We start from the raw sequence: 15,733 nt of genomic DNA, 5'->3' as shown, positions 1-15,733 counted from the left end.
GGATTCACTGTGGGGTGGTGTGGCCCGTCTGGGCTACTTGCACACTGCCAGGCTTGTGGTGCTGGGGATCTGGCGTATTAGCTGGGGTGGGTAGGCAAGGTGCACGGGGGCAGGAGGGGCAGGCTTAGCTCGCTTCTCCTTAGGTGATCCACTTCAGGAGGGGCCCTGTGGCAGCGGGAGGGAGTCAGATCCGCTGCCGGAGGTTTGGCTCCACAGGAGCACAGCGTTGGGTGTTGCGCGGAGCAAGCAAGTTCCCTGGCAGGAACTGGTTCCCTTTGGGATTTTGGCTGGGGGATGGGTGGGGGAGATGGCGCTGGCGAGTGCCTTTGTTCCCCGCCAAGCTGAGCTCTGCCGTCCGGGGGCTCAGCAGCTCTCCCTCCCTTTGTCCTCCAGCCTTCCCGCTTTCTGAGCAGAGCTGTTAACTTATGACCTCCCAGACAGTAAGTCGAGCTTGCTGTCGGAACACAGTCCGTCAGGCCCCTCCGCTTTTGCCAGCCAGACTCCAGGGCTCTGCTTGGCCGGCGAGCTGCCCCTCAGCCCCGGCTCCCTCCCGCCAGTCCGTGGAGCGCGCACCGCCTCGCCGCCCTTCCTACCCTCTTCCGTGGGCCTCTCGTCTGCGCTTGGCTCCGGAGACTCCGTTCTGCTAATCCTCTGGCGGTTTTCTGGGTTCTTTAGGCAGGTGTAGGTGGAATCTAAGTGATCAGCAGGACGCGCGGTGAGCCCAGCGTCCTCCTACGCCGCCATCTTCCCAGGATCTACCACAGGTATGGTTTTTGATACTATTTTTCATTTTGTTCTTAGAGTTATTGTCTTATATTTGTATTTACATGTTTTCCCAAGTCCCTATTACTAATTCAGCCCCAAACTCTCTACCTCTTCAGCTAACACGTGAAGCATCCCATTGTTTGTATAGTGTCCATCCACTGAAGCCTGAAGCCACTTGTTCCCATTTTGGATAGTGATCCTCTAGGCCTGCCCCACAGCTGTCGTTCTGGGGTCCCATCCAGAGGACTGTGTTGGCTTCTTTTTTTTTAATTTAAATTTTAGTTAGTCAGCATACAGTGCAATATTGGTTTCAGGGGTAGAATTCATCACTTACATACAACATGCAGTACTCATCACAGGTGCCCTGCTTAATCTCCATCACCCATCTAGCCCATCTCCTACTCATCTGCCTCCATCAACCCTCAGTTTGTTCTCTACAGTTAAGGGTCTCTTGTGGTTTGTTTCTCTCTCTTCTCTTCCCCTCCTTCCCATATGTTCTTCTGTTTTTTTCCTTAAATTCCACATCTGAGGGAAATCATAGGTATTTGTCTTTCACTGATTGACTTATTTCACTTAGCGTAATACATTCTAGCTCCATCTACGACATTGCAAATGGCAAGAGTTCATTCTTTTTGATGGCTGAGTAATATTCCATTACATATATGTATACATATACATATATATATTTAAATATTTTTTTTACTGTTTATTCATTTTTTTGATAGAGACAGAGAGTGAGTGGGGGAGGGGAAGAGAGAGAGGGAGACAGAATCTGAAGCAAGCTCCAGGCTCTGAACTAACAGCACAGAGCCCGACATGGGGCTTGAACTCATGGACCATGACATCATGACCTGAGCTGAAGTCGGACACAACCGACTGAGACACCCACGCGCCCCTATATATATATATCTTCTTAATCCGTTCATCAGCTGATGGACATTTGGGCTCTCTCCATAGTTTGGCTATTGTTGATCATATTGCTATAATCATTGGGGTGCATGTAGCCCTTCAAATCTGTATTTTTGTATCCTTTGGGTAAATACCTAATAGTGCGATTGCTGGATCATAGGGTAGTTCTATATTTAGTTTCTTGAGGAAACTCCCTACTGTTCTCCAGTGTGGCTGCACTAGTTTGCATTGCTACCAACAGTGCAAGAGGGTTCCCCTTTCTCCACATCCTCACCAACACCTGTTGTATCTTGTTAATTTTAGTCATGCTGACAGGAGTGAGTTGCTATCTCATCATGGTTTTGATTTGTATTTCCCTGATGATGTTTCCCTGATGATGAGTGATGTTGAGCATCTTTTCATGTGTCTGTTAGCCATCTGTGTGTCTTCTTTGGAAAAAGGTCTATTCATGTCTTCTGCCCATTTCTTAACTGGGGTTGTTTGTATTTTGGGGGTTGGGTTTGATAAGTTCTTTACAGATTTTGAGTACTAACCGTTTATCAGGTATGTCATTTGTAAATTTCTTACCCATTTGGTAGGCTGCCTTTTAGTTTTGTTGATTGTTTCCTTCGCTGTGCAGAAGCTCTTTATCTTGGTGAAATCCTGATAGTTCATGTTTGGTTTTGTTGCCCTTATCTCCAGCAATGTGTCTAGTAAGAAGATGCTACAGTTGTGGTCAAAGACGTTGCTGCCTGTGTTCTCCTCTAGAATTTTTATGTTTTCCTGTTTCACATTTAGGACTTTCATCCATTTTTAATTTATTTTTGTTTATGGTGTAAGAAGTTTCATTCTACTGCATGCTGCCATCCAATTTTCCCAGCACCATTTGTTGAAGAGATTGTCTTTTTTTTCCATTGGATATTCTTTCCTGCTTTCTCGAAGGTGAGTTGACCATATAGTTGTGGGTTCATTTCTGGGTTTTCTATTCTGTTCCATTAATCTATGTGTCTGTTTTTGTGCCAGTACCATACTGTCTTGATGACTATAGCTTTGCAGTACAGCTTGAAATCCAGAATCGTGATACCTCCAGCTTTAATTTTCTTTTTCAGGATTGCTTTGGCTATTTGGGGTCTTTTGTGGTTCCATACAAATTTTAGGACTTTTTGTTCTAGCTCTATGAAAAATGCTGTTGGTATTTGGATAGGGACTACATTAAATGTGTAGATTACTTTGGGTAATATAGACATTTTCACAATGTTTGTTCTTCTAATCCATGAGCATGGATAACTTTTCCTTTTCTTTGTGTCCCCTTCAAATTCTTTCATTAGTGTTCTATAGTTTTCAGAGTATGGATTGTGTTTTCTTCTCTCTCTCTCGGGTTTCTGTCTTTGGTTTCCTGCAACCTGTTTTTGAGGAAGGAAGCTGGATGAGGAGATAGCAGAACATCTTGGTTCACAAAGAACTGTCTTTTGATGGAGACCTGTGTAATTATGTGTGAGTTGGTCTAGTCACTCCTTCTTTTTACTCAACTGCTACCAAAGAGTTAAAGATAAGCAGCTGCAGAAATGTGCATCCCTCACACTGCCCTTCCATCATGAGGTGTGGTTGTCAAGATGGTGTGTGCACACTTTCACTCAGCTTTACCTCTTCTGGGATTCCCTGTTGTCACTTAAAGTTTAGGAAATGCCAAAAGCCCACCTCAACCTGCCAGCTGGGTTGATCCAAACAGTCAATAATTTGTCCGTTTCTAATAAATTATGTATGTGTGTGTATATGTATATACTTACACACACACACACACATATATATATATACTTACATATATGTATATACTTACATATGTATATACTTATATATGTATATACTTACATATATGTAAAACTTACATATATATATGTAAGTTTTCATGAGATGAGAACTTCTTGAACGAGGGAAAGCTTAAAGATCTGTTCCATAGCAACAATCCAAGAATAGCCCAGTCTCAGTGAGAGGAGAAGGAGCACCGAGAAAATCAATACACATCAACACACCCCGGGGACACCACTGACAGTGAAAGCTTTCTGGTTGCATTGCAGCCCCCGTCCTCATGTATCTTTGCACAATTTCTACTTTTCTGCGGGTGATCTGGGAGACTTTGCCACTCAGAGATCATGGCACAAACAGTTACTAAAATCACAGCGTCAAAATAGTCTCTTGATCATTTCTCGGGGTCAGTGGGCTTCCAGTAGACTTAGCTCCTCCCCTTGGCCTCTGCACTTATTTCATGCACGAAAGTGGCTTCAAACTCTGTGTGCATAAATGAAGTGACCAACTTCAGAAGAGTGGCCTCAAAGTGTCCGTTTTCCCACCTCCCCTATGCTTGTCCTCTTCTAATCGTTCTGTCTTCCTGTTTCTTATATTTCAGGGTAGGAAAAGGACCTGTGCTGAGAAGATGAGTCTCAAGGTTGATTTGGAAACAAACTTTGCCGAATGTGTCTTAAATGCAGGAAAGATCATCCTTGGGGATACACAAAGGAAAGAAATGAATCCTGAATTGCGGAAAAAACAGAGGAAAAACATCTTGAAAGCAATATGTGCTCTGCTGAATTCTGGTGGCGGAGTGGTCAAGGCTGAGATTGAGAACAAAGACTACAATTATGAAATCCATGGAGTAGGCCTGATGATGCCTTCAATTTTTAAAGGCTATTTAGATGAGATGCAGCAGGGAGAACTCTTTTTGATTTTTGTGAGATCCTGGAACGCAGATGCCTCTGGTGTACGAATCGCTACCTTGTGCTCCAATTTGTGCTATAGATACAGAGCATCTACTGATGTCATGGATTCTAAGGAAGCATTGGCATTCCTCAAAGGGAAAACTCAGACTCTTAGGAATACTGATTCCAGTTCATTAAGTCCACACAAAGTTCAGGTTGGTGTGCGAAACGAGTATAACATAAGGGCCTCAGCTGCTGCTGTATTCGCTAGAACTCAGCTTCAGTACCTAGAAAAGCTCAACTTTACTAATTCCCTCCACGTTGAATTTAAAATGTTCTCAACAGAGGAGTCACAGTGCTTTCACCAGAGTCTCCCCAGTTGTGTTTCTGCATTTGCAAACACTGAAGGAGGGTATATATTTTTTGGTGTGCATGATGAGACCCATGAAGTCATTGGATGTGAAAAGGAGAAAATAGATCTTGACATGTTGAAGGCTTGTATTGATTCCTGTATTAGGAATCTCCCTGTCCATCATTTCTGTACACAGAAGCATGAGATAAAATATGCTGTCAAATTCCTTGAAGTACACAATCAGGGGACCCTTCATGGATATGTCTGTGCAGTCAAGGTGGAACAATTTTGCTGTGCAGTGTTTTCCAAGATGCCCAGTTCCTGGCAGGTGAAGGACAATTGTGTGAAACAGCTGGACGCAAAGCAATGGATAGCTTGGATGATGGAAGCCGACCCAGGTCAGGGAGCAGAATCCACAATGATTATAATGTTCATTTGGGGGGACAGAAGGGGAGAGGTGAGGAGGGAGGAACTAGGGTATTATTTCAAGATCTAGGCAAAGAAAAGCACTGTCTTAATTGCACATGCCTGATTTGTGATTTCCGATAGATACAGTTGGTAGGTCACTGCACTTCACTCCCTCTGCCTATCTTGAATACCCTGCATTCAGCAAAAAGATGTTGCCCTGGGCTAATAGACCTACCAGAGGTTGGTGCAGGGGGCTGTCTGACCTAGTAATTTTTATTTTCACTCCCTTTCTTGTGTTCATTTTGAAGTCTCTTCTTTACCTTTCTGAATATGAACTCCTTTAATTATTCAGGAAATTCTTTTTCACGTGCACATATGTGTCATCTTTAACCCAACTGTCACTTTCCGTTCTTGGTCCCTGGAATAAATATTCTCCCTTTCTCATCGCCCCTCTTCCATTCTGAACCCAAACACAACTAGTCCGTGGCTAGCTCTCTCCTTTCCTACTTTTCCTTTTCAAAGTGAACATGTGCTACTCACCAAGAATGATAAGCCAGAGTAGTGTTGGTGATGTACATCCCACTTGGAAAAAGAAAGTCCAAGATGAAATTAGACAAAATAAATTAATGGTAACATCTTCAAAAGTCCACAAAAATAAAGAACATTTCAGAGTCTTCTCAGAAATATGTATCCATTGAACTTCATTCCTTCTTTTTAAAAAAATTTTATTTATTTATTTTGAGAGGGATAGAGAGAGCACATGAGCAGGGGAGAGAGGTGAGGTGGGGGGGAGAGAGAGAGAGAGAGAGAGAGAGAGAGAATCTCAAGCAGGCTCCATGCTCAGTGTGAAGCCTAATGTGGGGCTCAATCTCATGACCATGAGATCATGGCCTGAGTCGAAATCAAGAGTTGGATGCTTAACCAGCTGAGCCACCCAGCACCCCAAACTTTATACTTTCTAATTGTATTTTTAAAATGTAAGCATTCTAAAAAATAAAACATGAGTTTCAATAGAATACAATTAAAATGAAAACTATTGCTCCATATAGTACCTCACCCTGCCCAAGATATCAATAAACTTTCTTGAGTTGACTCAGAATGTATACACAAGGATCTGTGGGCCAAGGCTTTGGGTTCTAAGACAAAGTGAAAGACTACAACACAGCTTAGCTATAATTTGGAGTCTGCATTTTTGCATATTGAACTGTTACTTCTTACTTCCTAAGATCTTTCCAGATTTTCTGAGATGGTCCTTGCATTGAGTTTGTCATCCACTACACCCCGCAGCAGGACTGTGTGCACTCATAAGAATTTTGAATGTCTGGAAGCACAGCAAAAACGTTACTTTCCAGGTAATTCATGTCTGGTTGCTTTGGAACATGTTGGTTGTTCATTCATATGAAAAAAATCCTGGACTCCTATTTATATTATAGAAAAAAAATCAATTCCAGAAGGTTTAAGGACTTAAATGTCAGAAACAAACCCTTGAAACTTTAGTAGATGTACACAAATAATTTTGCATCATTGAGGTAGGACAGGATTTCCTACACTAGACCTAAAAATATTAACCTTAAACAAGAAGATTGATAAATTTCACCACACTAAAATTAAGAACTTATGTTACTCAAAAGATACCTTAAAGAGAGTGAAAGAATCCATGACAAACTTGAAGAAGATTATGAAATCCATGCAGTTGACAAAGGACTGGTATCAAGAATATATAAAGAACTTACAAAACTTGTTAAAAGCACAAACCACCCCGTAGACAAATACACAGTAGTTATAAAGATGTATTTCTCCGAAAAGGAAACACGCATGTCCAATAAACTTAGGAAGGGCTGTTCCAGCTATCGGGATGAGTGAAATGCACTTCAAAACCACAAGTAGATACCATCCTACACTATTTAACTGAAATAACAGATGTTGGAGACGTTCTGGGTAATCAGAATCTTTTTTTTTAGCGAGATACAGAAAGAACGTGAGCGGGGAGAAGAGCAAAGGGAGAGAGAGAATCCCAAGCAGGCTCCATGCTCAGCATGTAGCCCAATGCGGGGCTCAGTCCCACTACCCTGGGATCATGACCCAAGCAGAAATCAAGAGTTGGATGCCCAACCAATTGAGACACTCCAGCGCCCCTAATCAGGATTTTTGTACATTGCTGCTATGAATTAAATTGGGTTGATCCCTTTAGACTAAATTGGTCATTTGGATATTATGCCAGTCAGTAACTTTTTCTAGTTTCTAGGGAAGCAAGTGTACATATGCATCAAGAGATGTCTAAAATTGGAGAGATCCCCGTGACTGCTCTAGGTTACTATTCGTATTGTAGTATACTCACCTAGTGGAATACTATTCAGCAGTGAAAATGAATGTACTACAAATATATACAAGCATAAGGCTGAATCTGAGTGACATAAGTCTGTCTTGTCATGACGTTACTCATAGATTTACCCAATTCTTTTATTGATTGTGTAGTGTTTCGTAGTATCCCTAAACATAGATGTTACTAATTTTAGCTGCTTTTATTGTAAAATATACTATACGTACAGAAAGTACGTTGGGTGTAGAGATTACTTAACTAAATTCAAACTTTAAAAAAGAATAATTAGTACACAGCAAAACCTGTGTAACCACCACATAGGTCAAAAAATAGAACTTTGCAAACTACCCTGCTACCCACTTCTTTAACCAGTCCTTTCTTTGATGGAATTTTATATGACACCTAATTTTTTTCTATTTTCAACAATGCTACAATATACATTTTTCTAAAAATGCCTTGAGGTGTTCCTTAAAGATAAATTCCAAGTAGTAACAATTGCTTGTACCCTTCGGTGAACGTTGCCAAATCGTAATTCAAAACATAGACCAGAATCCACCAAATGGTATTATCATGGCATTTCTCTTCTAGAAGAAGCTTGGAATCATTTTGTTCCACCTAAAAGAAAAGGACACGTGGAGATTATTGTGATGGCAACCACATGAAATTGATAAATGACTTTGGGAAGAATTGTCATTTTTATAACAGTGAATTTCCTCATAGGTGAACATGGGATGTTTGGCCATTTATTAAAGTCTTCTTTTACTATATTTCATCAAACCCAAGGAAACAATATTGTATTATTATTTTATTTACCACGAATAAAGAAAATATTGCCAATTAAATTAGAAGATGTATCTTGATTTCAGAGATATTAAAGTACACTTATAATCAGTGAAATAGGTTACATCTCTTGATTGTTTCGGTTTTATCTATATTGTTGCTATATATGTCAAATTTTATTCCTAGAATGATAAGTCAGCCAGAGAAAGACAAATACCATATGACTTCACTCCTACGTGGAATTTAAGCAAGAAAGCAAACAAAGAAAAAAAAGAGGCAAACCAAAAAACAGACTCTTAACTATAGAGAACAAACTGGTGACTATGAGAGGGGAGGGGTGGGGGATGGGTGGAATAGGTGATGGGCGTTAAGAGTCACTTATGATGAGCATTGAGTAATGTATAGAATTGCGAAATCACTGTATTGCACACCCGAAACTAGTGTAATATTATATTCTAACTACCCTAGAATTAAAAAGTTTAAATTTATTACTAGAAGGAGATCCTTATATGATAATAATTTCTGATTGTGAATTGCTGGCATTTAGGAAAGCTCTTAGCTTTAAAATATACATTATACCATTTCCAAACATTTTACTTAATAATCGTATTAATGTAAAACCAAAGGTAGTTTTGAACTAACCTTTCCTATGTTTATATGTTATTCCTTTACTTAGTTGAAATCATTACTCAATGATTTGAAAATGATGTTAGATTAAAATAGGAGGAGGAGGAGGAGCCCTTAGTTTAGCCCATTGTATAGAAAATAACTTTAGTATTTGTCTGAGCCCAGACCAATGGTACTGGTGTGTCCAGATTACTTCCTGGATACTTGATGTACCACAGTTATCTTAAACTGAACATTTCCAAAATCAGTCTTCCATGCTGACAATCTTCTACTTGTTCTGTATATTCTGAATATTAATCTGTATGAAGTATTCTTTTTCTGCCATTTCTTCCACATTGTGTCTATGAATTGGAGAGTCCATCCTCCATCCAGCCAATCACAGAAATCTGGATTCATGCTTGTGTCTTCCATCTACCCTGAATTTAAAATTTAAATTTTGTGTTTATTTTTTTCCTGGGGAGAAGGTTCATAGATTTTGTTAGAGTCCCGATTTGGGCTTGTGATGCCAAAAGTTTCAAGAACTCTTTTTATACATATAAAACACCTAAATCTTTTTAAAAAATACTTATAAAAATTAATTTTTAAAATTTACATATATAAAATGGGCTTTTTTCTTAAAGAATTCTAAAGGTATAGATTCATGTAACCACCACCAGAGTAAAGACACAGAATAGTTCCATCACCCAAAAAAGGCCCCTTCATTCTGCCCCTTTGTGGTCAAAATTCTCCAATCCCTAACCCTTAGCAGCCGTTGATCTATTTTCCATCCCTATAATTTTGCCTTTCACAAAATGTCGTGTAGGACACCTCATATAGTTTATAACCGATGATAGGTGTTTCTTCCTGATTTATGGAGACATAATTGGCATATAACATCATCTATATAAGGTGTACAGCATGGGGTTTTTTCCCCTATTTTTAAAAAAATATTTCATTTTTTAAAGTAATCTCTACATCCCACACGGGGCTCAAACTCACACCCCCAAGATCAAGAGTTGCATGCTACACCACCTGAGCCAGCTGGGAGCCCCCAAAATGATTTTTTTCAAACCTGTACATATTACACAATGATGACCACAATAAAGTTAGCTAACATACCCATCACTTCACATAATTACCATACGTGTGTGTGTGTGTGTGTGTGTGTGTGTGTGTGTGTGTGTTGAGAACATTTACGTTCTCTCTTAGCAACTTTCACATATATCACAGTATTGTTAACCCTAGTCAGCGTTGCCAGGTGCTAAGATAGCACCATAAGGCCTTTTTCTCCATCCTCATTTCCTCCTTTGTGCCTTTCACTTTAGACATCACAACACAAACTTCTTGGAGGTGCTTGCATGAGTTTCTTGTCTTGTGCTTTACTCATGAGTCCCCTGTTGCCTATCTCTCCATTCTCGCATCCTTCAGAGGGCTAACTCACAGCCATCCCTTAAGCAGCTCCGGTGTCTCCTTCTTCAGAAAGACTTTCACATTTTCTTTTTTCCTGAGGGCTCCCTCTCCTTGGTGATTGCATAATGCTCTGTGCACTTCTTGCCCATTGCATTTACCACTTTGTATAATTATTGTTTGTCTCTGTTATGCCAGTCACTTATCATCTCCATTGGACTGGGAATTGTTTTATTTCCTATCACTAATGCATCCTTATGCTGACACGTGGTTGGGCTCAAATGTGGATTGAATCTATTACGGATAATGATGATTCTAGCTTGTTTGCAGATTCTCGAATTTATTCCAATTCTTTTCCTGTTTAGTATTACCAGACAGAATGGTGTATACACCAGAAAGCATCTACAAGGAGCTGTTCTCAACACATAAAGGACTCAAAAACTTAATAAATAAGGAAATGCGCTCTTTCTCTCAAGGAATATTGATATTCTCTCGAAGCTGGGCTGTGGACGTGGGTCTGCAAGAGAAGCAGGGAGTCATCTGTGATGCTCTTCTGCTTTCCCAGAACAACACCCCACGCCTCTACACTATCCTCAGTGAGTGTGACCCAAGCTGGAAGGGCAACTCTAGGACAGTCGCCCGCGTCTTAAAACAGACGCTGGTGAACACAGGTGGCTACACTGGGAAATTGTGTGTCACTCCCTTGATCTTCCTACTGAATCCTGATAATACAGCAACGACTCTTCATGATTTGGATTTGCAAATTTACCCCAACTCCTATAACCTTAGGACCACCCAGCACATGGAAGCTCTGTTACGGTCCCTTGTGATAGTCTTGCTCGGATTCCGATCTTTCTTAAGTGAAGAGCTGGGCTCTGAGGTTTTCAGCCTCCTCACAGATAAACAGTATGAGTTGCTTTCAAAGAACATTCGCATGACTAGAGAGCTGTTTGTTCATGGCTTACCTGGATCAGGGAAGACCATCCTGGCTCTTAGGATAATGGAGAAGATCAGGAATGTGTTTCACTGTCAACCAGATGATATTCTTTACATCTGTGAAAATCAGCCTCTGAAGAATTTTGTGAGGTATGCAGCCTAACTCTAATGATTTTTTAAAAATAATTTTGGTGTGGTTTTAAGTTCGCATGTGAAAAGTCATATTGTAATGACTAGGTCCAGATGTGTTTAAGAGTATAATTGGCTTCCTTTGTTTGAGTGGGGTAACTTGACTGTGTTTCTCTACATTTTCAGCCAGAGACATGTCTGCCAGGCAGTGACCCGGAAAACCTTCATGAAAAATGACTTCCAAAAGATTAAGCACATCATCATCGATGAAGCTCAGAATTTTCGCACTGAGGATGGAGACTGGTATGAGAAGGCAAAAGCCATCACTCAGAGAAAAAAGGATTGCCCAGGAATTCTCTGGATCTTTCTAGACTACTTTCAGACTACCCACTTGAGCTCCAGTGGCCTCCCTGCTCTCACAGCCCAGTATCCAAGAGAAGAGCTCACCAGAGTGATCCGTAATGCAGATCCAATAGCCAAATACCTACAAGAAGTAATGCAGGAGGTCAGAGAAAATCCTCCATGTAACATCCCGCCTGCGTCCCTGGAGATGGTTCATAAAGCTGAATGGGCTCAGGGTATTCCGGGCTACGTGGAGATTATGGAGTACTTGGACATGGAAGATATGGTGTTCCAAGTAGCAAAGAAATGCCACTTTCTCTTTAGGAATGGTTATTCTCCCAAGGACATTGCTGTGCTTTTCAGCAAAGCAAGTGAAGTGGAAATATATAAAGATAAGCTTCTAAGAGCAATGAGGAAAAGAAATACATCTCAGCTCGATGGGGAATCTGATCTTTTAGTACAGATCCAAGATGCATCGGATATCATGGCCAATCACATCGTGTTGGACAGTGTCCGTCGATTTTCAGGCCTGGAAAGAAACATCGTGTTTGGGTTCAACCTAACAGCTGAGCCAGATATTTTCCATAATCTTCTGCTCTGTCTGGCTTCCAGGGCAAAGAAACATCTCTATATTCTGAAGGTTCCTATTTGACAGGAAGATCCCAGGCTAAGAAACAATTAGGTAGCTCTCATCTCTAGTTAACCATGAAACTATTTGATCTAAACATTGAATTATTGAGTATTTTATGAGCACTCACTCTGAGCCATGTACTCTCCTAGGTGCTGGGGATCAGGGGTAGGGTATCAAACTAGGCAGACAAGATTTCTTCTTTAGGGCAGAGGTAAATCACAGACAAGTAAACAAATACAAGTACAAGACATTTCAGATAGGGGCACCTGGTTGGCTCAGTCAGTTAAGCCTCCAACTGTTGATTTTGGCTCAGGTCATGTTGTCATGGTTTGTGAGATGGAGCCCTCCTGTCAGGCTCCATGATGACAGCACAGAGCCTGCTTGGGATTCTCTCTCTCCCTCTCTCTGCCCCTACCTCATGTTCACTCTCCCCCACTCCTCTCTTTCAAAATAAATAAATAAATAAATATAAAAAAAAGAAATTTCAGATAGTAATTAGGGTCATCAGAATAGTAATTAGAGGGCCCTGAGATGCAGACATTGTGTGTGTGTGTGTGTGTGTGTGTGTGTGTGTGTGTGTGTGTTTGAACACGTAGGCAGGTATAGAGGGAAGAGCTGGTTATTCATGGTGGCTGAGGAAGCACTCAATGAGGGAAGGAGTCACAGGAATATCTTTGAGCCATATGTGCCAGGCAGACTCAGATATTGTGACTTTTAAAAAAATATTTTCACTATTATCATGTACTGGGAGAGTATGAAGGACACAGAGAGGTCATGTGTCTGGCCTTTTATGGGCCAGGAATGGTTGTGGAATATTTCAAAATATAAGATCAGAAAGTACAAACTGCAATTTTTTAGAAACCACATTACATGATTCTTTTCCATTAAGTTTTTTTAGATGTTTATTTATTTTTGAGAGAGAGAGAGAGCACAGGCTAGGGGCAGAGAGAGAGCTACACACAGCATCTGAAGCAGGCTCCAGGGTCTGAACTGCCAGCACAGAGCCCGATGCAGGGCTTGAACTAGTGAACTGTGAGATTGTGACCTGAGCTGAGGTCCACTGCTTAACCGGCTGAGCCAACCAGGCGTCCCTATGCCTTTCCATTTTTATTCTGTTAGTGATGGTAGTAATTCTGATCACTATGTTTGAAAACATTTTGTGTGCCTTTTGGTTATTTGGGATCTTGTCTCCTTAGCTCTGCTTTAATATTATTCCCGTGGAGAAAATAGGTTACTGCATGAACCTATTCCCCAGGGAGACACAATTCCCCAGGGAGACACATTGTATTTTATTTCTTAACTTTAAAATAAAAGGGCCTTAAGAAGATGAATGTACTGGACTTAAAAGGTCCATTTTGCTTTTAATTTAATCTAATAGCCAATGAAATTATAAAGTAAATATACAATATTTTTATTCTGCAGAATCTTGAGGATTTCAGCTAGTTTCTCAAAGGCTATTGCTATAGAAGAATTTAGGAAGTCTTTAAATTCAATGAAACAAGCCTTGAAAGACAAAGTGAGGAAGCAGCCAAAAGAGACAAAGAGGGATCTTGCTAAGGACACAGATTGTGAAACAATACAGAATAAAAAATAAATTAGAAGCAACAAGAAATTGAAAACCCTGTTCCTGACATAGAGGAAGTCTTGAGATAATCACACAAATGGAGAGAAATTAGACAAATATTACTGTAGTTATCAAGAAGATCTATCTAGAGTGTGAGGATCCAGTAAGAATGGATGTGGAGTAGAAAAATCAATAAGTGGAACAATAAAAATGTTCTAAGATATAATATGGGAAAATTATAAAATATATCTTCAGATTGAAAGATTTCTTAACAATCACAGCAGACAAATCCAATTGTCTGATCCTTCTGGCTTCTGATTTCTCTGGAGCAATATTCAAAGCAACAAGACAATGGGCATGCTGTATTTCAATTACATTTGATCTCTTTTATTGGCTTATTGGTTCTCTTTGTATTGTTATTTTAGTGGTAGCTTTAGGGTTTACAGTATGTATCTTTAACTTATCACAGTCTTCTTTCAAGTGATATGATACCATTTCATGTGATGTATCAGAACTTTACAACACTCTCCTTCCATTTCTCTCCAGGCTTTGTGCTTTGTCCAGATACATTGTACTTCTATAAAAACCATAATATGTTGATGTTATTTTGCCTTAAACAGCCACTTGTCCTTTAAAGAAGTTTAAATAATATGAAAAAAAATTCCTTATCCTTACCCATGCCATTACCATTCCCGGTGGTGTTCATTCCTTTGTGTCTTGCATCATATTCCTTCTGCTCAAAGGAATTTCTTTAACATTTTTTATAGTGTAGGTGAGTTATTGATAAATTTGTTCAAATTGTGTGCACATGGAAAAAGTACTTCACCTCTGCTTTTGAAACATAGCTTTGTTGGATAGAGGCCTAGGTTGGTAGTTTTGTCTTTCAGTAACTTACATATATTCCTTCATTGTCTTTCATCTTATATCATTTCCAAAAATACGCTGTAATCTGCATCTTTGTTCCTCTGTACACAATGTGGTATTTTCTCTGACTTCTCTTAAGATTTTCTCTTTAGTCTTGGTTTAAGCAACTTAATTATAATAATGTTTGGTAGTTAATAAATTTCTTGGTGAAGGAGCCAAAATGACACATGGAAGTTTTTTTGTGTGTCTCACATCCATGAAATACAGCCAGACCAACACTAAACCATCCTGCACACCTAGAAAACTATCTGAGGATTAACACAATAATCTACACAATCTGAACCACAGAATTCAGCAGGTATGTGGCGCAGAGAGGTGAACTGGGGGAAAGAGAAGCCACGGAGGGCAGGGAGCCGCTTTTGCATGCAGAAAGAGGACAGAGATGGGGTGGGAGAAGAATACGGGAAAAGCACTCCCCCCCCCTCCCCGAAAGCAGCTGGAGAGAAAGTGGAAAAGTGGAAATAGCCGCAGGGACTGAACAAAAAAGGGAGAAAGGAGAAAGGAGAGGGTTTAAATTCTATTAAGATTCTAAAAACAGGGGTAGTGCAGAGCCTGAAACTCTGCCACTCAATACCTGGTGTTGCTGTCATGGGAAGGGCAAATCCCCAGGAGCAGAGAGCAAGGTCCTCAGGGTCATCAGGCCTCATGGAGGAGAGATGGTTCTCCTGATGGAAGGACATATGGTAGATGTAGGGTAGCCAACCCACAGGCAAAGTTCCCAGTGGACCCCAGAGAACCACATTCGGTGGTGCTGGAACAAGGACGTTAAATGGCAAGTCTGGTGCCAGATGTGTGTTGTGATGTACCATAATCCCTGAATCGCTGCCACTCCACGATCACGTGAACTTTCTCTGGGGTGGGTTGGCACCCAGCCACAGTCTCTGGGCATCAGCAGCAGCATGGTCTTGAGAATGTTCCTGGGGACAGGTGGGCACCTGGCCCTTGCTCAGTGAGACCCTCCCCCCAAAGGTCTGAGCGGGGCAAGACT

At 40.6% G+C, this 15,733-nt stretch overlaps 1 protein-coding gene across 8 annotated transcripts in view; it reads left to right on the top strand.

Annotated features, from left to right (window-relative positions):
- Positions 1 to 13,876, top strand: part of LOC125926798 (schlafen family member 5-like) — a 27,995-nt gene extending 14,119 nt beyond the window's left edge. For 4 of the 8 annotated variants that reach the window (XM_049636606.1, XM_049636605.1, XM_049636604.1 and 1 more), the window contains 6 exons: positions 676 to 764; positions 2,452 to 2,595; positions 4,058 to 5,096; positions 6,333 to 6,458; positions 10,585 to 11,305; positions 11,471 to 13,876. In XM_049636606.1, the coding sequence (XP_049492563.1) occupies positions 4,085 to 5,096; positions 6,333 to 6,458; positions 10,585 to 11,305; positions 11,471 to 12,278 (2,667 nt within the window). In that variant the 5' untranslated portion in view covers positions 676 to 764; positions 2,452 to 2,595; positions 4,058 to 4,084 and the 3' untranslated portion in view covers positions 12,279 to 13,876. The other 4 variants (XM_049636608.1, XM_049636610.1, XM_049636611.1 and 1 more) reach the window with 4 other exon arrangements.
- The last annotated feature ends 1,857 nt before the right edge of the window (positions 13,877 to 15,733 follow it).

This window comes from Panthera uncia, chromosome E1, assembly GCF_023721935.1.
Source record: "Panthera uncia isolate 11264 chromosome E1, Puncia_PCG_1.0, whole genome shotgun sequence".
In the NCBI taxonomy this organism is placed as follows: domain Eukaryota; kingdom Metazoa; phylum Chordata; class Mammalia; order Carnivora; family Felidae; genus Panthera; species Panthera uncia.
The sequence above is the reverse complement of the archived record's forward strand: the minus strand, read 5'-3'. Positions and strand labels throughout refer to the sequence as shown.